The sequence below is a fragment of the Clarias gariepinus genome, chromosome 27 (genome assembly GCF_024256425.1).
Source record: "Clarias gariepinus isolate MV-2021 ecotype Netherlands chromosome 27, CGAR_prim_01v2, whole genome shotgun sequence".
Taxonomy (NCBI): Eukaryota; Metazoa; Chordata; class Actinopteri; order Siluriformes; family Clariidae; genus Clarias; species Clarias gariepinus.
Window position 1 is genome coordinate 16,199,260 of NC_071126.1, and position 26,048 is coordinate 16,225,307.

At 37.1% G+C, this 26,048-nt stretch overlaps 1 protein-coding gene across 1 annotated transcript in view; it reads left to right on the forward strand.

Moving 5' to 3' along the window:
• Positions 1-9,504, forward strand: part of clvs2 (clavesin 2) — a 33,447-nt gene extending 23,943 nt beyond the window's left edge. Inside the window, exons 5-7 of the mRNA XM_053489222.1 lie at positions 1,574-1,684; positions 1,849-2,069; positions 7,347-9,504. Of these exons, the coding sequence (XP_053345197.1) occupies positions 1,574-1,684; positions 1,849-2,069; positions 7,347-7,440 (426 nt within the window). The 3' untranslated portion in view covers positions 7,441-9,504. The remainder of the gene's footprint in view (positions 1-1,573; positions 1,685-1,848; positions 2,070-7,346) is intronic.
• Positions 9,505-26,048: the final 16,544 nt, after the last annotated feature.

Genomic DNA, 26,048 nt, shown 5'->3' on the forward strand with positions numbered 1-26,048 from the left:
ATATAGTACAGTACATAGTTCTTTCTTTAGCAATATAGGCGTTGTGTCAATTTATACCAGAATATGAGTCAATCCCCCCCCAAAAAATAAGGATTAAAACACTGAGTTGCCAGCTGTTAAAGAAAAATAATCAATCACAATGGGGCATGATGTGGCCCCAGGTAAACAGTGTTGATTTTTTTTCAATAACAGCACATCTGTTCTTCTCTCATACACAGCTCTCTAATCTTCATGTTTCTAACAACCAATGCAGTCTTCCCAAGCAGTCTCAAACCAAGAGGAGACTTTTTTATTTAATTAATTGTGATAACACTCAATCCAACACAAACACCTGTTTAACCAAAAAAAACAAAACAACACATGACAGTCACGTGTTCCAATATTTTTGCTCATTTGAAAAACAAGTGACATCAACTAAGGTGCCTGTTCTAAGTTGTTTAATAGATCTAAAATTCTAATTTACTGCATCTTATAATATTTATCTTCCATCTCACAAACTTAAATATCTTCAGAGTTTAGCAAATAGGTCTTTTGTCTGCCATGCAGAAGGCCCGGGTTTGATTCCTAGCCAATGCCCAAACTCCAGCCACTGGATGCAATGCCGGTCCCAGGCCCGGATAACAGGTTTTACACCAGGCAATCCGGTGTAAAACCTGTGCCAAGTTGTTGTGCGGATCCGATGATCCGCTGTGGCGACCTCTCGTCTGGAACAAGTTCGGTGTATAGTAAAAACAATAGAACTGGCCTTGCTATTTCAATACTTTTGGAGATGACTGTACCTAAGCAATATTTTAAACTTGGTAAAGTTTGTAGGATGTACGGTACATGCTTACTGCTTCCTCACCACCCTTTCTCTCCAGAACAATAGGTGCAAACCTATTGACTATTACAAATTTATGATAATGATCGACTTCTTCCGTGAATACATACTGTATTCATCAATATTTTGAATACTATTAATACCTAAATGTTAATTAAAGTATTTATAAAGAAATCATTACCAAATAATTATTACATTACCAAGTAATTCTGTGTATTTCTATGGTAAATACTAGTGTTTTTATCAATATCCAATTAGGTCAAATGATGTGGAGTTTCCACAGCAATCACCACAATTTACCTTTTTTAAGCAACTTAAGAATTTAACATCAGTGTCATACAAATGTGGATAACTGGTGAGTGAAGATTAAACAAAAATCTGGAGATAATGGTATGTAAATTCCTGTCATGTCAATAAAACATCAGGCCAGTGGTAGCTCAGTGGTTCACATATTTGACTTCTGATGAGGAAGTTGTGAGTTCAAATCCCAGCACTACCACGCTGCAACTGCTGGGCCCTTTATCTAGGCCCTAAAACCTTGACCATTAAAAGTGATCATTAAAAAGAAATCATAATAAAAATGTTGCTCTGGATAGGATGTAAATGTAAAACCACATAGCAGTGTCGCACAGGCACTAATCATCATTATGAGTTAGCTCTGAAATATACAGTTGGATTCATTGTGAGGTTTATTTACTTTGATTTAAAAGTAGAAGAGCTAATCGTTTCTACTGTATATTCTGCTCCATACAGGACAGCTTCCCCGCCAGGTTCGGAGGCATCCATTTCGTCAATCAGCCGTGGTACATCCACGCACTGTACACAGTCATCCGACCCTTCCTTAAAGACAAAACAAGAAAAAGGGTGAGTGAAAGGGTGAGTGGAAAGAAGAAGGGGTGTAATGGACAGGAATCATATTAGCACCCAGATCAATTCAATTATAGAATTCCCTAGAAAAGCTTTCTAAATATAGTAATTAACTCTTTAAGGTACTAATTGTTTGTATTCCTTATGTGTTGCCTATCCAGATCTTTATGCACGGAAATAATCTGAATAGTCTACACCAGCTGATCGTGCCAGAGATTCTGCCCTCTGAGTTGGGTGGCATGATGCCCCCCTATGACATGGGCACATGGGCCAGGACTCTGCTTGACCATGCCTATGATGAGGAGACTGACTACTGCCCTGAGTCCTATACCCTTTCTGTCAAAGACCTGGAGAAAGATCTATCTCCAAAAAGCATGAAACGGTCAGTGTGATTCTCATACTTCATCAATCAGTTCAAACTCTCATTTACTGTATTAACTACTCTGAAAGAAATGTAATTATTAGAATGGAGTCTGTACTCTCTGTGGTTTCTGACAGGTTTATGGTGATAAGTGTTACGAGGTTCACCACAGTACTTTTCTAGTCTAAATTCTGTTTGGTCAAAAGGTGTTGATTAATTTTGTATAACAGCAGTGCTACTGCCAAGAAAAAAACAAAAAAACACGGGGTTTCATCAGTCCATTTGTCCATAGATATCTGTAGAGCCCATTTAACATTTAACACGAAAGGAGTCTACAGTGTAGAAATTTAGGGCATTCTATGGGTGTTCAAGTCAAACTGGGACTTTTGATTGTTCATAATAACAGAGCATAGTTATGAGAATGAAACCTACCGTAAGTTTTCTATATAATCCCCTGCCACACCAATGCTTTTTCCCAGTGTTTCACTAGGGCTTAGAAATTAAAAGGTTAGATTTTAGTCAAACCTGCTTTAAAAACCAAAAGTGTTTTTTGTTTTTTCCCCCTTCAAGGACAATGTACAATCTCACACTGCCCACCGCAATTGCAAATGGTCTAAACTAAAGATCTCATGATTATTTTCACACTTTCACATACATGCCAATATTTATAATTAATGTTCTCTTATTGTAATTCAAAATGTTTAGTTTTTTAATAATAATTTATATTGATTCAACCCTGTTGTTTAACTAACAAACACTACATTTATTTATTTGATGTCACAAATGACGGCAAAATGAGGCAGTCCAAGCCAAGCAAGGTTAGATGAGCTGTAAGTGATACATATACACACACACACACATATATATATATATAAAATAATATGCATAGATGTACAGGGTAGTCGTAGGAAGAACACACACTAATCAACATGCACTTTGCAGAAAATCAGAGGTGAGCTCACACAATGATTATTATTTATTTTTTTCCCCTTTGGTCAGATTTTTCTACTTAGAATAATTGCTTTGATCTCCTTTCAAGATGTGTATATATTATTTGCTCAGCACAATAATCATTGACAGTTTACCAAATGATAGCATGTCTAAATTATTATTATTATTATTATTATTATTATTATTATTATTATTATTATTATTATCTTATACTAAGCAGTTTGATGTTTTATTGATTTAATTATTACAGTGACTCCCAAAATTTGGTGTACTTTTAAGGGTTTTTTATTTTGGTAAATGCACAGATTATGGCTCAGCCTTAACCTCGTTTTAAAGGAGCCAGGCTTTAGGATGGAGTGGATACTAAAATGGAAAGGACTAAGGATACTGTGTATTTTTTTTTTGTGTTTTTTTTTAGAAATGTTAGCATTTATTGCATCAGTAAATTTTAAAATCTGGTAAAGATCTAATCATGTAATTGTAATGAATAAAAGGTGTTTCTACTGTAATTATTAAAAGGCGGAAGAGGGTGATATAGTGAAGGTTTCTGATGGTTTGATGGTTACTCTTTTACAGATGTATGAGTTGTGACAGAAGCTAGCATTTTGTGTAAATAAAACAGTTTAAATGAATTGAATCTATGTGTATTTGTATAGCATTACGGAATTTAGCTAATACTATTGGCTCATTTGATAGCAAAGCGGAGAATCACACATCTTGTTTGTTCCGAAGTGTTCCTTTCTCGTGAATCATCCAGTGGATTGCTTAAGGGGCGCATCATTGAGTCGCTTACTAAAAGTGCAAATGAGAAGCAGGTCAAAAAGGCCAGCATGCTATTAGAGCTTTGCTTTCGTTCTCGTTTCCTGTAATCCTGTGGTCATTTAGTACATGTCTGTCTTTTTCAACGTGCTGTAGTTACCTGCTCAATTAGGTCCCATTTACAAGTCTAAAAGTTCCAGTTCATTGTCTAACCGATCGTCTACAGGGCATGAAAACCGCTTTAGACAAAAAGACGCTGCTGCAAGCTGTTCTCTGGAGCATGAATGCATGCAACCGAGCTTTTGTTTTAGCATCGATGTGACTTCTGCCTCCACTGCTGCCCTGTGAGCGTAATGTGTCTGAACGACAAGGCTACAGCCGGAGGCTTAGTAACTCTTCTTGTCTTCAAAAACCAACAGATTCTGTCTTCAGTTTAGCAGTAGAAGTACAACAAGTTTACATCTTTCTCTTTTTTTGTGCTCAACATCATCAGAATTGGGCATGATAAATTCCTTGGTGTTAGTCTTGTTTTTCTAGCTGCTGAACATTTACATTATAGAAATTTCATGTGAATATTTATTATATATATATTTTTTCATATTCAGTACATATATTTGGAAGATGCCCTTATCCAGAGCGACTTACATTTTTATCTCATAATACTGTAGATGTGAGAGAGACAACTTGGTGGTCTTTGGATTGAAACCTGAGATCTTCCGAACTGTAGCCCAATGCCTTAACTACTGAGCTACCCCTGACCGTGTGTGTGGGGCATTGGTGGCTAGTGTTACATTTATCGGCTACCATGCAGGGTCCAAGGCCAAGGTCTGATTCCCAGCCAATGCAAAATCCCAGCCACTGGATGCAGTGCGGGACTTAAACCCGGATAAAATGGAATGCTTGTGGCTACGGCGACCCCTTAAAGGGAGCCGCCAAAAGGTATATACGTACAGTGAGGTCAATAAGTATTTTATCACCCTGTGATTTTGCAAGTTCTTTTACTTAGAAATCATGGAGGGGTCTCAAATTAAAAATACTAATTTGACACAGTAATTCACAAATAAATTGTTTAAAAATCATACAATGTGATTCCCGGATTTTTCTATTTAGATTCTGTCTCTCACAGTGGAGATATATATATATATATATATATATATACAGTATATGTGTATCTGTGTTTGTGTGTGTGTGTGTGTGTGTGTGTGTGTGTGTGTGTGCGTGTGTGTGAAGGCCTGCACTCCTGTTCTCAGTACCTGTTGTTGAGATGCTTTTTTGATCAACATTTGAGCTACTGAAGACTCCAGAACTATTCATCAATTACCATCAAATTCATCTCCTTCACTGTGTGACAAAACCACATTTAGATTTAAAGATCTTTAGGCAGACTAATTTTGTTGCGGAACCTGATCATCACAGAAAGATACTCTAAGCAAGATGAAAAAGTGCAATCTATTCTCACTGACACACTTTGATGAATAAGGTCTATTAAGAATTTAACTTGTGAAATATATTTAGTAGAACGCTGAGTAATAACTTACTCAACTTTATTAAATCCGATCGTATCTTTCCAAGCATTAAGCATTAAAACATGTATATACAGTACTATAACTGAGTATATATATATACATAACAGACAGACATAACATTTCTGCAATACCACTATAATAAATGAAAATTATAATAAGCAACATACTAGACCTTGCATCTCTAAAACCTGTGTTTTGCTAGGATTATTATCATCATTATCAAGTAGCCAGTATCACCCATTTAAAAAAAAAAAAAAAAGCAACTTTGCCAGTGACCTGCCCCAGATTTGTGCATGATGAATGTTAGCGTTGTGTCCCAAAAGCTGCTTATGCCTCTACTTTAGAAGAATAAATTTAAAGTAGGGCAGTGTTGTGGCCAGTGGTGACATTATATACAATGACCTGTTCAGGTTCAGTCTGCGTTAAGTGCGTTTATTGTGAAAGTTCACATTGTAATGACAACCTGCTGTTGTAAAGTATTCAGGCAACATATATTATTTGTATTTTTATTATGTAAAATTATGGCAATTACAGAAGCCCTAAACTGTACGTTGTGAAAAAGAAATTTCTTATTTTGCCTTAGTATTTACTATTATAATTATATAATATCATAGACTTAGTATAGTATTATTATTTCATGTCACAAATCTGCCATCTTTTGCCACGAAGTCCACTTGCCACAGTAGCTTGTGGGCAAGAAACAGGGCAGCCACAGACTACAACACCCAGCACTATGTATCATGGTCACACATAGCAGTGGAGTTAATTGTTGTTAAGTGGCATTTAAAAAAAAATAAATATATATATATATATATTTTTTTTATTTATATATATATTTTTTTAATCCCACTTTTTTTGTTTGTTATGCCAAAAAGTAACCTATAAATCTTTCAGACATAAAAACATTTAACTTAAGGAATGAACCAGTTAGAAACAGGTGCAGATGATGACAGATGATCAGGTCGGTAATTATTATACTGATGGTGCTGAATGCTGAGTGGTTTGAACAGATGAGAGGGGAAATGAGATCGCTGTTGAGTTTGTTACGTAAACAACCTGTTTCTATTTTTTTTATTTAATATGAAGAACTCATGACCTTTGCACACTACTGTACTGTATGTCAAAGCAAAACCTTCACCAAACCTGAATACATTTAAGTGAACTTCCAGTCATAAGACATGCATTACTGTTACATTTAAGTAATTGTATATAATAGCACAAGAACCTGCTGGCCAATAAAGTTTCCCCATCATCACCATTGGATTAAGTAAACATAAAATGTTGGTTACACTGTAATCTATAAACACATATACCAAATGGTAAGATTTGCTCTTAACAAGATATTAAACATCCTATAAGTATACTGCAGTTTGTATATACTACTTTGGCATCAGACATAATAAACAAAAAGTTAAAAAAAAGTTTTTTTAATAAGTTAAAATTATAACATACGATCTGATAATAGAGTTATTGAGTAAAAATACGGCCATAATTCCATTATATCTAATATATCTTCAAAATAATATGACATTAGTTGTGAAATTACGATCTACTCCAATTCGATTAGGTTTGTTATTCCTTTTATGACACCATAATGCCGCATTTTAATGAAGATTATAAGCATTGATTCTTTAATAAATGCCATGTTGCTGTTATAACCTTTTCATATTTAATAACAGCTGGGATAAATGATTGGGAAAAGGCAAAGCACAAAGACAATTTTTCATAAATCAGTCTTTCGATCTTTGCTGTTGTTCTTTGATGAGAAAATGTTTTATCACTCCATATATTAGTAGTTTAAGATTGAAATGAATTAAAGTGCATCGACATAAAGTTCGTAATTTATGTTACTGATAAAACTATTGTGAAAGCTATGCTGTTATAGAAAACTAATCAACACCTTCGGATTTGAGAGTTGTTATAACAATATAAACCTTTTAAACTTGGAAACTGACTAGGCAATAAGAAGAGACCAAGAGAACAATACAAATGTATGCTAGTCATGGATTTTTGCAAAAAATGCTCCTTCTGATGCTGTTCAATTCTTTGTTCATATGTGCAGGTCCCAGTCTGTGGTGGAGCCAGGAGTCCTTAAACGGCCAGAAAAAATCAAAAGTGAGGAGGAGAACATGCAGCCTCTGCTTTCGCTGGACTAAAAGGCTTTTTTCCCCTCCTAGTAATGAGCAAACATCAAGGTCTGAACACTGGGGAGGAGGATCACCCAGTTCCTATAAATGGAGTATAAAAAGAAAAAAAAATGTACAAAAGATGTTGAACAAAATGTAAGATGTGCAAAGCATCTGAGACAGTGTTTAAAGGGATATTTTTGAATCAAACAACTAATGGAAGACATCAATATGTAATTGTTAAGTGCCAATTTGAACCTGTAAATACACTTCAGCTGCAGGCGTAGGATTCGGGGATTAAACGTGACATGAATACAAATGTAAAGACAGCTGTGAATAATCTGTATGTGCTTCATGTAGTGAGAGCAGTGTTGTAGGGTACTGAGGGCTTTTCATTTTTTCAGTTTTCCAAATCACTAAGTGCAAAGCTCAGGATTTCTGGTCGTGATTAGAAGGTAAGATAGAAAGGCATATGGCTTTTAACAGTGTCGTATAAATATATAATGCTTTCATTAGAGTAAATATCGAACAGCCACTGTTCAGGTTTTCGTCTTTTGACTTTGCAACAACCCCTTTACACTCCAGCGGAGGCATAACAGATTACATTTTTTTCACAGATACAGTATTATTTTGCCACAGCCTGAACTTTGCCATTAGAATAGAAAGAGACTTCGTATAGCTTAGAAGGTTTGTTAATATATACAGTATATATTTTTTCATTTCCTTATAGTGACAAAATATTCAAGACTTTTTCCATCACCATTTCCAGTCAGGATGCTTTAATCAAAGACTCATGTGTCTACACTTTTTAGCTAGATACATTAATAATGGCTAGTGTATGTTTCTTTTAATAAAATGAATTAAAAAAACAGAGAAAAGCATTAATATTGGCACCATTGTAATAGGCAGAAATTAATATATTTACTGTGTTGTGCTCACCTGACAGCAATGAATCCTCGTTTCAATTGATTAAATCTAATTGAATATAAAATGTGACAGTGATTTCTAAAACCAATGAAAGAAACAGGACAGGAACAACAACTGACTAGTGGATATACTGGCTTTTCAGTATTGTCATCTCATTAAGCGTGTTCATACCATTATTTGATTTGTTAAAATTTCTGGAAAATATGCATATGAAACTAGATTAACGAATGCATTTAAGTTACATTTTCGAAAAGTTCCTTCTCATACAGTTGAAGGTTTGATGTAACAGATTATTTTGCGTTATAATTTCTAGTGCTGAGTGGATTTTTAAAATCAAAATAGAACTTCTTTAAAATGATAAACATCTTTAGTCCTTTAATCTGTGAAGATTCTCAGTAATTTAGGAGCGATTATCTGGAAGTTGAGTCATGTCATCTGGACTTCTTTCTTGTTAGATACGTTTCACTATTTATCCAAGTAGCTGTTTGAGAAGTTAGTAGCTGCTAGAGAAGCTACTTGGTAGAAGCGACTTGACCTACAGTAACTTCTCTAAGATATCTGCAAAGCGTTGAATTTAAATGGGGTCCTGGGGTTATTTACAGTGTTACTGGTGCTCCTCTGTGATCATTTCTGTATAGATTGGCCATGTCAGTGTTTTTCCTCCATCCTGCTTTGAAGAAGTTACCTGCTGAATTACAAAATACTGACTGCTGACCAAACACAGCGGTCTTCTGATCATTTTAGACGAATCAGGGTGAAGCTGTCCTGGATTGTATTAGTGTTCAGCTGTGGCTACTTGGTGTGTTCAGGCGAATATATTCACCACTATATGGAGACATATAAAAAAAAAAAACGTCTTACCAGCATTCCCCTGATAAACCAATCTAGTCCAATTAGGGGTTTTGAAATAATGCACTTGAAAGTCTTTAGTTTTTTTTCCTACAAAGCATAACCATTTAAATATACCTTAAAGAACACTAGTTTCAAATAAGGCACAGCTGAAGTGTACTTTCCTACATGTCCAGGGACCCCTTTATGGGACTGTATAATATCTTCCACATACCCCTTCCACAATTACAAATTTGTTTTGTGAACTTTATTTAAATATGTACAATGCAATTTTCTTTACTTGTTCGAGCTATAATGCTTTTCCCCCTTAATTTTCTAGTGACACACATTTTATATATATATATATATATATATATATATATATATATATATATATATATATGGATTACACCAAATCAAGTGTCAATTTTATAAATGTCATAGCACTAATAGTACTGGGTTGTACTGTCCACATCCATAAGGGGTTCTTTTGTTTTGTTCTATTGGGATTTTTTTTTTTTTTAAGAAAACTAAATAATAGAGTAACTTAGAGTAAGAATAAAGTTCTTAATTGGGTTTCTTCTAAATAAGTTTAGTCCTGGGCCTGGAGTTTAGTGTTTTCCCTGACGATGGTCTAAGCCTATGGTTCCCCATTTAAATTAATTTAATTTCAAAAATGCAGAACTGGGACTGAAACATTAGACTGTGTGGGCCAAGCTGAATCCAGGAACATTTGTAAACGCGCATACAAAGAAAAAAAAAATGAACTGAAGAATGATAAATTAAGACACTTTTTTTTTCGTTACTTGTTCATGTCATGCACAAAAATATATGACAAATTTGTAAAACCAGCTCTGGGTCTCTTCTGCAACAAGCTTGTTGTGCTGTTGTTGTTGTTTGCTTTTAATTGTTTTATACAAAAATAAATTGTAATAATTAAAAATCACTAAATGTTAATTTAGACACCAACCTTAGCAGTTATAGACCTTAAGTGTTATGACATAATACACAGTATTAGGATGGAGTTTGGTTGGCAAATGTGACTTGAACAGATGTTTAGATGTATACTTGTATCACAATTACAGTAAATCACTAAATATGGCTAAACTTTTCACCTGAATAATTCCAATCTAGAAATAAATCCCTTATCATAAATAAAACTTGCATGTTTGATGCAAGTTAAGTACAGCCAACAAGTTTCACATCAATTTAAGCCAGGATATGTAAGTAGGATTTCTTTTTTTGCATGTGAAAGTTTTGACTAGAGAATTATAAGCCTAAAAGGTAATATTTTAAGTCTTTGGCATAAAAGTAAATATTTGACTTATAATTGCCATGTTGCTATTCTTATTTCCTAATATTTAACCAGGCAGTATTATTTCCTGTCTTAATTTCTGTTAAAATGTTTATACCCAGAAAGTTAACTTGATATGGATTCCCATATAAAGTGTTTCAGGTTCTGTATTAGTATCACTTCAAGAACCAGATGTGTTTAAGATGTCGTTGTCATTTATACTACTTTACCATTTTTTTTAAGAAATATTTTTCAGCACTAGGAATGTTTCTTAAATAGTCTCCCTTTTAAGCCTTGTTTTCTATGAGCACTCATTTGAGTAAAATGTATTAACACTACAACCAAAGCTACCCCACAAAAAAAGGTCCCTGCTTTTCTAAACACACCTAGCTTTAGAGATATTTCAGGATTTTTTTGTGTACTTTAATTTAACTTGCATATCATCTTGATTGTATATAATGATGATTATAATAATGATTGACCCCATACATTGTGCTGATGATATTAGAAAGGAAACCACTTGTGATTTAAAAGGAAGTGTTAAACAGGTTGTTAAATACGTGTATATGTTGTTACAAACAAAATGCTGAAATAAGTTATGTAACTGAAACAGAAGTACGAACAGAACAACCAATAAATATTGATGCATCTTATTTAAACTCCTATTTTGGATTCTTATAGATTTCTGTGTGTTTCATTGTTTGTACATCCGTATGTCTTCTATGTGAGGAAAAAAACATTTAATGTATCGGCATTTAAATTAAGGTCATCATTTCCACTCACATATATGTATAATTAAAAGCTTAATATATTTTAGTAAAATTGAAATAATATTAATATGTACAAAATTATTGTTGTGAGTGCATTAAATCACATAGTTAGAAACACATTTTACCATTTCTCTACCATTTCTCTGATTAAAACTAAATAATGTCCATTTGTTGGAAAATACTTGAGCAAAGGTACTTTATTATACTTAAGTACTTACTTAAGTACTATCTTTTCAGATTAATTTTATAAAATGTAATTAGATGCCCAGCTGGCATGGTAAAAAATAGCTGATAAAAAAATACAGCTATATACAAATTGATTGTTTGTTTACCATAAAATCATTATAATTTTTTTTCATTCTCAATGAATTTTTTCACAAAATCTGTCAAGACTATTTGGCATACGAATTCAATTCGTTACGGAGATGAGCTTTGAAGGCGAAATTTTGTATTGCGAAAAACATTTTCACATGGGAAGTAATGTAAACGCAGATAATTCATTCCAGCCACCTAACATAACTAAGTATTAAGTAATATTAACCAATATTAACAAATCTGACACTATAATTATATTTATGCATATAAAACAATAAAAAAATTAGAAAAGTATACATGAAATGAAGTAAAATATGGAATAAAAAGACAATAAACCTCACTTAGGCGGCACAGTGGCTTAGTGGTTAGCACTGCTGCCTTGCACTTCCAGGTCCTGGGTTTCAGTCCTGCGTCGGGTGTGTGTGCGTGGAGTTTGCATGTTCACCCTGTGCTTGGTGGGTTTCCTATGGGTTCTCTGGTTTCTCGCACAGTCCAAAGACATGCAGAGGAGGCTAGCTGGCATTTTAAAATTGCCCATAGTGTGTGCATGTGTGTGTGAATGTTGTCCCAAGCTTTATATTTCACAAACAACAAAATAAGCAATGAAATAACTACAGTATATACACTTAAAATATGGGCTCTTAAACTTTAATATTAAAAGATGTTTAAATGTTGATGCTTCAGATATTCACATACATAGCTTTTTGGGTCTATACTTCTATTTCTGTGCAAGTTATTGACACAAGTTTTACGCTGGATGCCCTTCCTGTTGAGGCTCACCCATTTCTCCAGCCTGGGGATTGGCACTGAGGATGCCCTGCATCTCTGTGACTGGGTAGTACAAGGGTGTAGGGTTAAGGGCCTTGACCAAGGGCCCAACAGAGAAAACCCAGCAGTGGTGGGGTTCAAACCCCCAACCCACCGATCAACAACCCAGAGCCACAACTGCCCCTACCATATTTACCGTAATAGAAATAAACATATAAAGTACTTGGTACTATTTAATTAGACTAACCTTTAATACTTTATTTTTTATTTATTTTTGTTCAACCTGTGCATTTTATGTACAGTTAGTGAAAATTCCTCATTTAAATTTGCTAGTACTTGAATGCATTTTCAAAATCCCTTTCTTTCCAGTGTACTTTTTCCACCCCAGTTCATGGCCCACTTACTATGTCACTGGCCCACTTATGGCAGCGTGAGCACAGCCATATTTCCACTTGAGTCTGTATGAGTCCACAATGATACTGTATGCCTAAACTTAAATAAAACCTATAATTGAAAAATGGCACAAACCATGGTTGCATTTTGGGGACATATGTAAATATGGCTAATTTCAAATGTGAACGTATGTTATAGAAATGGCAAGAGTAATGGCATGACATTTCTGTAACTAAACCATAATCTCAATTATTTTTGGCCCAGATTTATCATCTGCTATTATAGACAGCTAAACCATTCTTCATAGTCCATGATAATTGTAAAATATATTCTGATTTCAGGCTGCTCCCAAACATTTATCTTTCTTATGGTTTTGAATTTGATCCACCAGTCTCAGAACCAGGAAGCCAAAGGAAATCAGGCTTCCCCATTTTTGTTTGTTTGTTTGTTTGTTTATATATAATGGAACCATGGAGGAAGGGCATCCGACATAAAAACATTTGCCAAATCAATGATGTGAATCACAAGATTTTTAAGAACAAAGGAGATGTGCAGAGCTGTGGCAATTACAGAGGCATAAAGCTAATGAGCCATAGAATGAAGCTGTGGGAAAGAGTACTGGAAGCTAGGTTCAGGGCAGGGCTGGTTTCATGCCTAGAAAGAGTACATCAGATGCAGTATTTGCTTTGAGGATGCTGGTGAAGAAGTACAGAGAAGGTAATAAAGAGTTGCATTGTGTCTTTGTAGAGTTAGAGAAGGCGTACGACAGGGTGCCGATAGAGAAACTTTGGTGTTGTATAAGGAAGTCTGAAGTGGCAGAGAAGTATGTTAGAGTGGTGCAGGACATGTATGAGAGCTGTAAGACAGTGGTGAGATGTGCTGTAGGTGTGACAGAAGAGTTCAAGGTGGAGGTGGGTCTGCATCAAGGATCGGCTCTAAGCCCCTTTTTGTTTGCTCTGGTGATGGACAGGATGACAGATGAGGTTAGACAGGAGTCTCCATGGACTATGATGTTTGCAGATGACATTGTGCTTTGTAGCGAGAGCAGGGAACAGGTGGAAGAAAATTTGGCGAGGTGGAGGTACGCTCTGGAAAGCAGAGGAATGAAGGTTAGCCGCCATGTAAGACAGAATACATGTGTGAATGAGAGGAACCCAAGAGGAAAAGCAGAGGTAAAGAAGGTGCAGGACTTTAAGTACTTAGGGTCAACGGTCCAGAGCAATGGAGAGTGTAGAAAGGAGGTGAAGAGGCGGGTACAGGCAGGTTGGAACGGGTAAAGAGAAAGGTTCAGGTGCGATAAAAGAGTATCAGCGAGAATGAAAGGAAAGGTGTACAGGACAGTGGTGAGACCAGCGATGCGCTATGGCTTAAAGACAGTGGCATTAAAGAAAAGTCAGGAGGCAGAGCTAGCGGTAGCAGAGCTGAAGATGTTGAGGTTCTTCTTGGGAGTGACAAGGATGGATAGGATCAAAAATGAGTTCATCAGAGGGACAACCCACGTTAGATGTTTTGGAGATAAAGTCAGAGAGGGCAGATTGAGGTGGTTTGGACATGTTCAGAGGAGAGGTTGTAAATACATCGGTAGAAGGATGCTGAGGTTGGAACTGCCAGGCAGGAGGTCTAGAGGAAGACCAAAGAGGAGATTTATGGATGCAGTGAGCGAGGACATGAAGTTAGTTGGTGTGAGAGAAGAGGATGCAGGGTTTCTTCTTATTTCTGCTATCTGAGGGAGTTTTTTTCTGCAATCGTCACCCTCGGCTTGCTCATCAGGGACGATCTGATCTATTTTATACATGTTCCTCACACATTTTAAAATAATTTCCCTAATTTTATTGTTACTCTGTAAAGCTGTTTGCAACAATGACCATTGGTAAAAGCGCTATATAAATAAAAAAATATATATTCTAAAGCAGACTAAGTGGAAATATAAAGTTAATCTCCTAGTTTTCCTTAGGAATGTCCACCACCTCAGTGTTTTATTCTTCTCACCTTTTGGCTACATAGTGCTGGTAAAAAAAAAATCAGCCCTAATGGTTTCTCCCAGTCACTACAGTACCTGTATCTACTAATAATCACTACAACAGCACTCTCTTTCGTTAAATATTGCTTAAATAAAGTGCTATACAGTATATTTGTAATTCCTAGTAATTAGAATGTATAATTTTTTATACAGTATTCACATAAAATTAACAAATTGTTACATGAGAATAAGGAATCAACTTTTTATTTGTCAGGTACACAACCATACACAGTATGACACGCAGTGAAACACAACTGTCCGTGAAGTAAGAAGGCATAAATGCTAATAGGAAAGAATAAAAAATATAAAATCTACTCTTTTTGTTACAGTAAAATAAAATAGACCAAAATTAAGTATAAGGTAAAAATATGTAAAGAATGTAAAAATGTAAGACTGTATATTGTCCATATATATATTTATTCTTATAATTGTACACCACTATTGCTTGTGTAGCTTGCACATAAGAATTTCACTTACATGTACGGTACCAGTGTACCAGTAACGTGATGTGACAATAAAAGCGACTTGACTGTAAAAAATAAACTGTACAGTATTAAATATGGAAGGTGCAATGTCCAGGCAGCAGTACGGTGATCGAGTCATCAAATTTAAAATGGAATGATGAGCCACGGTGATATTGTCCATCTTTAAAGTGCAGTAGTGCAAAAGTCATCCTTTTTTATGTAAACATAACATGTTAACATGGTACTTTACGAGTGTGACATGGTAGTATGCATATTTGACCTTTCTGTGTATTATCATATTTTTTAGTAAGTCAGATTTGTTTTTTCTTTGTTTTTATGACAGACAAGGTTACTTTGGAAAGTTTAGGAAAACCGCACATGGACAATTCAGTAAAACTGGTCATATCTAGAATCATATTTTTAAGAAGAGAATTTACTGCATATTTAACAAGCAAGGTTAATATAGGACATTTCTACATCAGAATCCTTCCTCCTCACGCAGTTACCCTCTGTAGCATCCACTCATACTCAGGGCACACAAAAGGCCACATGCTTTAGCAAAACGCTATTCTCCTACATAATTTAGTAACAGAGCCACTGCGGTATGTCATGTGACCTTAAGCATACCGACTGCTTCCTGCTCTCATCATCAGTGGTGTTCTTGATTGCATTGTGCTCCACAGTCTCTGTTCTATTTTAGCTTAAGATAAGTGAAGCATCTTTACACAGTAGTCCTACTACATTTACCTTTAGGGTCTTTTTGTTCTACTTGAGACCATGAGATGCCAGAGCTAATACAATAGTCACAATCACACCGTCTACTCAGAGCAGCAGCTTCCATGTTGAACAAATTACTCTGGTCGGAAAACAGAGAATCTAAAGTGGAGAGGCTGTCCTGAAGGGAGCTTATCTGCTGGGAGAGAGAGAGAGAGAGAGAGAGTACTGGGAGCTCTGCATCGCTGCAGTGGTGACTCATGCATTTTTATACCATTCAAACATATGGAGTGTGTTATACGAGCATGGCATATGCGTGTTAGTCACCGGAGTGCTAATTTATATTTATTACAGTAAAATAAAAAGTCGTGCACTTCATATTTTCTGTTTGGAGTTATTAAATATAAGGATAAAACAATCCCTATTGATAACCTTGTATTGGTGTGTTATTGTTGTACATATCTACTATATAGATTATACGTTCTTACATTATTGTATGTTTTCAATGTGTAAATGCATTAAAAACGTCTTGGGTTACTTTGCTGTAACCCTGTTCCCTGAAAAAGAGGGAACAAGATGCTGCATAAAAACGCTATGGGACATCTTTGGCATATTTGGCTAATTCTGATTGTCTTTCTTTAGTTATTGACGATACTGAAATTTACCCATCTCAACAGGTCAGGAGTCTGGTTGTCATTCTGAACAGCACACTCTCTTTTGAAGCTCATGTTAATAACATTACACGTGCTGCATATTTTCATTTGCCTAATATTATCCGTCTTCGTCCTTCTCTTACTAAGAGCAGTACAGCAATTTTAATTCATGCGCTGGTTACTTCACGAATTGATTACTGTTATGCTTTTCTTTGTGGTCTTCCTACGAAACTTCTCCGCAAACTTCAACTGGTCCAAATTTCAGCTGCTCGCGTCTTGTCTGGGACTCCTCTACGTAAGCACATCACTCCAATTCTTAAGCAATTACACTGGCTCCCAGTTAAGTACTGTATTGATTTTAAAATCTTGCTTCTTACATTTAAGGCTCTACATAGTTTGGCTCCTCCGTATCTTACCGATCTTCTAAATATTTACACTCCTTCTCCATCTCTTAGATCGATGCACTCTATTTCTCTGGGAGCAAGACCTTTTAGTTTTGTGGCACCTCGGTTGTGGAATTCGCTCCCCCCCAACATACGAAACAGTGACAGTCTTCATATTTTTAAATCCCATCTTAAAACTTATTTTTTTTACTCAGGCTTATGTGTGAATTGCAGCTCTATTTTTTTTTTTGTGTGTGTGATGGATGTATTTATGTTGTAAATTTTATAATGTGATTTTTATATTGTTACTATTTTATTGGATGTTTGCTGTAAGGTGTCCTTGGGTGTTCAGAAAGGCGCCTTTAAATAAATGGCATTATTATAATTATTATTATATATAACCTTGGTCAGGTGATGTCATCTGATGAAGCGCACCTGCAGGTTATAAATAGGAGTGAACCGGAAACATTCCTCAGATTAATTTTGTCTGAAGGACATCCAGTCACGCAGGCAGTACGGAATTGGAGCGCAGCATCTCATTCCCACCTTTTCAGTATATGGGAGGCTGATTCGAGGACCTGTGAGCCCGGAGTAGCATGAACATCCAGACTATAAAATCTAACAAATGTGTGCGAAGAGGACCAACCTGCCGCGTCACACACTTGCTGCGGGAGAATACCTCTTGCCAGCGCAATAGATGAGGCGATCCCCCTGGTAGAATGAGCCCTAATTCCTAGAGAGCGAAGGGAGCCCACGAGCCTCATAGGAGAGGGCAATAGCATCTCTTACCCGGTGTGACAAGGTCTGTGTAGTGGCATATAATAAGCTGCTCTGACTTACGCCACTGGCTGGTGCGGTGGACATAAATCTGAAGAGCACGTACTGAACACAGTAAGTAAAGTTTCTCCTGCTCCAAAGCTGTAAAAGGCGGATGACAGAAGGCTTTAAGAACAACAGGGTGCACGGTTGAAAATGGAACTTTCAGAAGATAGTTTGGGTGTGGATGAGAGGTAATGGCCATCAAAAACACCATCTTAAGGGTTAGAAACCTGACATGCACTGACTCTAGTAGTTCGAAAGGGGTGTCAATTAGACCTTCGAGCACAATAGATAAATCCCACGAAGGGACCGTGGCTCTAGTGGATGGCTCAACCGTTTAGCTCTACGATTGAAACAGGCAACTAAAGGGTGTTTTCCCACAGTAACCCCATCAATCAGAACGTGGCAGGCTGGAATAGCAGCTATGTATGTCCTGAGAGTACTAGGCCCGAGGAAAACTTTTCCTGCAGAAACTCCAGCACTGAAACAATTCGGCAGTGGACTGGGTCTACCTGCTTCGTCATGCACCAACTTTTAAATACATTCCATTTGAGGGCATAAGCTTTCCCAGTGGGAGGGGGGGTTGCTTTCAATAAGAAGCAAAACGCTGTTGACGGACCCTCGCCAGAACTCCTGGGAGCAGAGCTATCGGAGGAAACGCATAAAGGCGTAATCTGGGCCACAAACGGGCCAAGGCGTCCAGACCCAGGGGAGCTGGTAGAGTCAGAGAGTAGTAAAGGGGACATTTGCTGTTTCTTGAGAGGCAAAGAGGTCCACCTCTGCTACAAGAAATCTCTCCCAGATTGATTGACTACTTCGGGGTGGGGTTTTTATTCCCTGTGTGTCACAGCTTGACAAGACAGTACATCTGCTCCCACATTCATGTGCCCTGGAATGTTAATCGCCCTGAGGGACAGGAACTTGTCCTGTGCCCAAAGCAGAACCTGGTGCGCTAGCTTATTCAAGCGGCGCAAGCACAGTCCGCTTTGACAACTCAGTTGCTGGAGGAAGTGCTTTAGGGCCAGAAATAGAGGCATCATTTAGAGGCAATTGATGTGCCGCGCAAGAAGATGACCTCTCCAGCTCCCTTGGACTTGACGGTCATCCAAGACTGCACCCCAGCCCATGAGGGAAGCATCTGTCGATAGCATCCTGCGACAAGACGGACTTAGAGTGGGACCCAGAGTCAGAAACCGGTCTGAACCACATAGAAAGGGTACGAAGCCCCTGGCGCGTAACCCTTATTGGGGATTGGCCCTCGAGTAAAATCCCCTGGTTCTTAGCCACAACTGAGATGCTCTCATGTGCAGAAGGCCCAAAGGTATCACCGTGGATGCAGCTGCCATGAGAGCTAAAGATCTCTGAAAGTGATGAACAGTCACTTTCTGGTCTAGCTTGATTTCCTTGACGGTGTTGAGAATGGATTCGACATAAGCGGGAGACAGCTGTGCCTGCCTTATGATTGAATTCTATGTGACACCCAAATAAGTTTTCCTATGAACAGGAAAGAGCATGCTTTTCATGGCGTTGGGTCTCAATCCTAAAAAACAAAGATGAGCTAGGACAACATCCTGATGTTGAAGCGCTAGCTGCTGAGACTGGGCCAGCCAGTCGTGCGGGTGAGAGAGCTAGACCAAATGGAAAGACCCGATACTGGTAAGCTTCCCCCCCCTCCCCGAAAGCGAACCTCAGGAATCTCCTGTGATGTGGCAATATTTCTATATAAAAGTATGCGTCCTTCACATCGATTGTCACAAATCAATCGCTTGGTAGGATTTGAGAACAATCACTTTGACAGTCAACATTTTGAAGCTGTATTTATTTATTTTTAGATAGCGGCAGATGCGCCCTTACCGGTTTCACGGAAGTGGAGACCACGCCGTTGAAATGCGGAGGGTGATGTGAGACTGAATCCTGTAGCTTCCCTCTACTGTGCTTACTACCCAAGGAGATATATTTGCCAGTAGCTTTCACGCTGCCAGTTTCTCCGAAAGGGGCAAAAGTCTCGGCCGCTTGGTTAAACGGGGGGATGTTAGATGTTCGGCATCCTGAAACATGGCAGGGAAAAACCGAAGAGCTAACACTTTATTGAAGACCGGTGTTGCCCGGAACACCAGTGGTGGCGAAGCATGAACACCAACCTCCTGGGGGTGCCAGGGAGAGCACTTCATTCTCTAAAGGAATTCTACGTGCCTCTCCCCATTGGGGGTCTTCTTTGTAAAGAGGCCAGTATGCCGATCCAACTTCTTTGAGGCAGATTGCGGCGCACCCCAATCTTTACGACGGGGTGGCCGGCTCAAAACATTCTCCTTGTGTGCTTCACGCCTTGCCAGAGTCAGACCCGAACAGGATGGGGAAGGAATTTTCTGATGACTTGTTCATATAACTTCGCCTCACGAACCTAGTGGCGACCGAGTTAATGGCGTTGCCAAACAGGCCGAAATATGGGCGCATCAAGGAGGAATGCACGATCCTTATCCTTGATGCCCGTGAGATTAGCCACAAGTGCCTCTACGCGGAAACAATCGCAGCCATAAAACAGCTGATAGCACGAGCCGTCTGCTTTGTTGCATGAAGAGACAAGTTTGTGGCCCGGCGTTTCAGGGAGGATGATGTCCCAGGAGAGAGATAGCCTGTAAGCGTCTCTTCTATCTGGGGCGTCATCACAACATAACCCCGCGCTTCCAGATCAACTATATTTAAATAAATAAATAAGTTGATGGCACGAAAAAAACAAGATAATTAAAGCTTACTCCATGAAAGGGTTAACCCGTTGTGGGGGTTGCTAAGTAAAGGGTGAGAGAGCATCATTGAGGCTCCGCCCCCCGCCACTAGACAGAAACCTGTCGTCAAATTTTTTTCAAGTGCTTGGAGGCTATTTCCATCTCCGCGGAAGAGAGAGAAAATGTCTCTCCTGCCAATTTCACAAGAAGCGCCAAGGCGCGCTTGAGAAGCAGGTGGAGGAATTTCCTGATCCGATGAGAATGCGAAAGGAAGGAGGAAAATTCGTTTTTCTCGCAGCTCTGCCGGATGCACGTCGTTTTAAGCCCCAGCACACGAAGCACTTTAGTATCCGAATAAGCGGAGGTATGGATCTCCTAACGAACTCCACCATAACGGTAATTTGCTTGCACACATTACACACAATCACAACGCGGTCCTAAAGACAAAAATATCTGAGGAATGTTTCCGGTTCACTCCTATTTATAACCTGCAAGTGCGCTTCATCAGATGACGTCACCTGACCAAGGTTATATATGCCAAAATTTGGCGTGTTTGATACACACATGCTTCACAACCGGCAACACAGAAAGATGTTCCCATAGCGTTTTCACGCAGCATCAAGTGTAGCCTCAAGGGAACAAGATTTCAGTATCTAGAAACAGTTCTATAAATGCTAATAATAATTATACATCATAATTTTCTTTTTATTTATAACAATCATACCCGTGATATGTGAATTCAGCTTCTGATAAATGTATTTATTAATTTTGTTTTAGTACATTACAAGCCTTAGAAACAACACCAATTGTATTGAACCTTCCCCTTGTTACAAATTGCAAGATTACCATGATTCATCATCATGGTAACTCAACAACTACAAAAATAACAACTACAAAAATATGATAAATGATATATTCACCTTATAAATGTCTTTATTCAACAATTAACTGTGTCACAATTAACAAATTCATGAACCAACAGTTACATTGCAAGGAAAATAAAATAATAGACCACAAACATAGAAAGAGCTGAGCACGCACACACACACACACGCACACACAGTAACACCAAAAGATAACAAGTAGGTGTCTGTACCCCACAGAGACTTAAAAAAACACTAAAATGCCCTACAAATAAATAAAATAGAATATATTGTAAGTTTTATATTTTATATATTTTATATTCATATTTCTTTAAATGAAGGTGCAAGATTATTAAATAGATTTGAATTGCACACCCAGTGTATTAAAAAATGTACAGCGCCATCTGTTGAATTTTAGGATGAACTAATTATGTTTCCAAGGTCAAAACATTTTTTTTTATATATATAAGGGCATTTTCCATTGAAATTTAAAATCAGCATATCTTCTGTTCCTGTGGGACAACTGAATTGAAATAAAGTCCATATATTACCTCAAGCTTAGCAAAATACAACTGCAAAAACAGCATTATAATTCGTTTAGGAGTTTTGATGTGATGCATGCACAAACAAACAGACAAACAGGCAGACAGGCAGATATTCGAAAAAAAAAAAAACTTTAATATTTTTTATGGTTGTTGAACCTACCTGTAAAACTCCACTAGCCCAGACACAGAATCTGTTTATCTTTGGCAGTTAAAATACGGACTGGTCCACTGCTGTGTATATCACTCTAATTCAGTCCTCGTGTTAACCCACATATCCACATTCCTCACCTGATTGTGCTGTTCACCAAATTTGAGGACTAGAGCCATTTATTTCAGCCAAGATTGTGTTTATTTTAGCTAGATGCCATAGAGAATTCATCCTCAAAATGGTTTGCTATTTTTATTTCTCTTTTTAATGGATATGGGCTAAGTCAGGCAGGGTTAGATGAGAGATGAGCTTACTCAAAATTAGATCATCTGCTTCCTTTTCTCCACAGCAATTTAGCATATTTAATTTAGTTAAAACGAGGTAATGGATGCTAAAATGTAGGGAATTCAACAGCTGTGAAATGCCATGGAAGGGAATGTTGAGAGCTTAGGATAGGTTCACAAAATAATGGAAAATGAGTCACATATTCACATATATTGTATAAATATATGTGTGTGTGTTTATATATATATATATATATATATATATATATATATATATATATATATATTCAAAAGTTAGTACCCCCTTATTTAATTCTATTCTATTCTATGTAAAAACATGATAGTAGCAGATCTCAGTATTAGGCAAATACAACCTTAGATGAACAACAATATATAACTCTTCATACCGTGTCAAACAGAGAGGCTTGTAGGGTCTGAGATTGTATGCATTTTCCCTGAGCATTGGATGGTTTGCCCTTCGGGTGACTGTGCTGGGACATCCTCTCTGGGGAAGATTATCAACTTCCTTGAATGCTTTCCTCTTGTGAATAATTTTTCTTTAAGTAGAATGTTGAAATTGATGTAGAATTTCAAATTGTTTGGAAAGAGTTTTATATCCATTTTTAGATTGATTCGCAGCAACAATTGCTCTCTAAGACCACTGCTTTTGTCTTTACCTCTTGGCATTGTGTTAACACACACCTGATGCTCCAGACCAGCAAAGTGCCAAAACATCTGCTTTCATAGAGGTCTGCACATCTGCTGATGATCAATTATTAAAGGGCTGATGACTAACAGCAACTGGCTGCAACTCACCCTAAGGAAAATGAGTAATTAGGATTGCCCACATGTTTTTTCAGCTTCATTTTTGTTAAATAAATAATTCCAAAGTGGAAAATGTAATTTGTTGTTCGTCTGTGGTTGTCATCTTATTATCTGCATTAAAAATGCACAAATATTTTTTCTGTAACATTTAATTTTGCGCTGGAATACTGATGTTTGAAAATATGTAGTAGGGAAGAAAGAGAGAGTGAGAAACAGTAGGAGAGAGAAACAACGAGAAAGAGAGATGATATTTAGGGCCCAAGCACTATGACAACAGCGGATGAGGTCATGGGTATTACGTTATCGTCATTGCAATGAAAGTGCTGATGTTTAATAGTGCTGATGTCATAGCCGATGTGTAAAGGGCCCTCTTGTTCTTCTATGTATTTTTTTTCAGCATCCAGGACTTTTTGGAGGTCTTAAACGTGCTCCAAAAGTTATGACAATCACCACACAGTTAGGACGCCTGAGCGGCTGTGCCCCGGGTGTGGCACATACTTCCATGTATGCATGTGAAACCCAGTACAAATTTAGTGCTCATTAAGCTTTACTCAACTTTTGCAGTGCATGTTATCGGCTCCTCTCCACAGAAAGTCAATTATTTTGGGTCGTTTTGCAAAACGCACCAAATGGAATTTGATATACAGTACTCCTCCTAGGTAACTTATATGATGGCCACCAAACCAGGCCTATGTGATCTCAAGACACTGCGGATGCAAAATTGTGGAGGGATTTTTGATATCTCATACAGGTATTTTTAAAGTGCCTGGGGTGGGGGTGATGGTGCAAGGTGCTTGGGCCCGCTTATTGTTGCTTGCAACTATATTAAAATATTAAATTGCATGTTTTGGAAACCAACACTCATGTACACAGTTACAGTAACTTGCCAACAATGACTGTGCAGTTTTTATACATTTTATTGAAACAACTCTCACATCTTTCTTTACACTGATTTGCCTATTGCCTTAGTGACCATGCCAAACAAAGTGTCACATTTAAAATCCTCAACTTTTTTACACCATTATTTTATAATTACAGTGCATGACAATACACCAAACTTGCGTAGGGATGTTTAAAACAATTTAAGCAAATTAAAGTTTCCCCAAATACAGTATGTTAATGGTTTACATTTAAAAAAGCAGAATCATGAAAAAAATCATCAGTGAAAGATAATTACGCAGGGGAAATTTATGAAATTTGGTGTTGCTGCATCAATCCAAATTAAGATTAACATGTCTTTGAATAGACTTTAAATAAGTAAAATAATTATCATGCAAGGAAAAAATAAAAGCAACACTAAAGTGGCAAATATTAAATGCAATCCCTGCGAAAAATGAAATCCTGCATACTCGTTGCTTACCACATAACACAAAATTACAATTATTGTACATTTGAACAAAAACGCTTAAAAATAGTATATCCTCAAAACTTATAAATAATTTTAAATAGTTTTCCATAAAACCTCAGTTTTAACTGGTATTTCTGTTAAATCACTGAAACATGGCTGGAATTCCTAAAGCTCAATCATCATCCTGAGAGCTCAGGAGGAGAAACCAGCACACAGCAGTGAGATTATTCCCATGGCCTATATTTCCTCCTCTCAGCCATGCTTTTCCAGCACACTGGCTCAGTCAATACCGAAACATCCACTCCTATTTACATCCTACTGTACGGTAGTGTTGCTGTATCCATACAGTATAAAGTCATACACTTCACACATGATTACAGCTTTGTTGTTCCACCCTGATCCATCCACAAAATCATGAAAATACCTCTAACATGCAGTCTGACTTCAGTGACCCCTCGTACAGAGGCGGGAAGTCAATGCATGAATAAGACAATAAAGAAAATCAAGTTGAAAGACATTCCCAGATTTTTTTTCTTTTTTTTTTCTCACATACATGTGGAAGATGTTCCAGGAGTCTGACAGTGCTGATGAAAACAATGTGCTAACACCAGAGCACTGTATTGAAATTGTCTAGCGTTTATTGGTCATAATCAAATCACAAAGTCAAAACACCTTCCTATTTAAAGAGATGTTATATAGAAGGCATATAGTAAGACAGGTTCTTCCTGAACTGATCACAAACCTGTGATCAGTGGAACGCATCTCTTTTTAAATGATACTGAATATTCAAGCATGCTGCTATGTATACAGTAAGTAATAGTTTATATGAATCATATAGTCATAGTGCATTATACTGTACAGTAATTGCACTGATAATGCGTTATACGTCATTTGCAATACTTTTTAGTACCTAACACAGACCTGCATAATTGCTCATAAAGAGTTCTTATTTAATGCGGTTTAAAGACATTTGCAATAATATAGCCGAATAAACATATTTTATTTATATTTACTTCATGCACAAGGTTTGTGCTTTAAACAACATATAATTAGTCTCATGAAACTTCTCCTTTTTCCAGCAAACACAAATGTACCAATGGTAACATGCTAAACTACATTACCACAGGTATTATTCTAATGCAGATGTGTTCTTTAGGATACTAAGAATGCAAAGACTTTTCATGATTTTGTAAATGCCCATGATTTGCCACGTGACTTGCAAACTCATTAGTGCTTGCAGAAAAGAAGTCAGGCTCCATCATTAGCTCTGGATGCATTTTTATAAAATAAATGTCATGAATGCTATATAACACAAAAATGGCTTTATAATGCATTATGAATACTGGATGATTTGGAAGGATTACCAACAAGCAAAAAACAATAAATAATTTTTTACACTGGCACATCATTCATATCTTCTACAGTACATTTTAAGTGAAATTGATTTCATTAAAATTAATTAATCTTGTTCATATAAAGTTTGAACATATCTACTAATTAATTTGCATTAATTACTGAACAACATGTTTTACCTAAGGTAAGGTATGATGTATG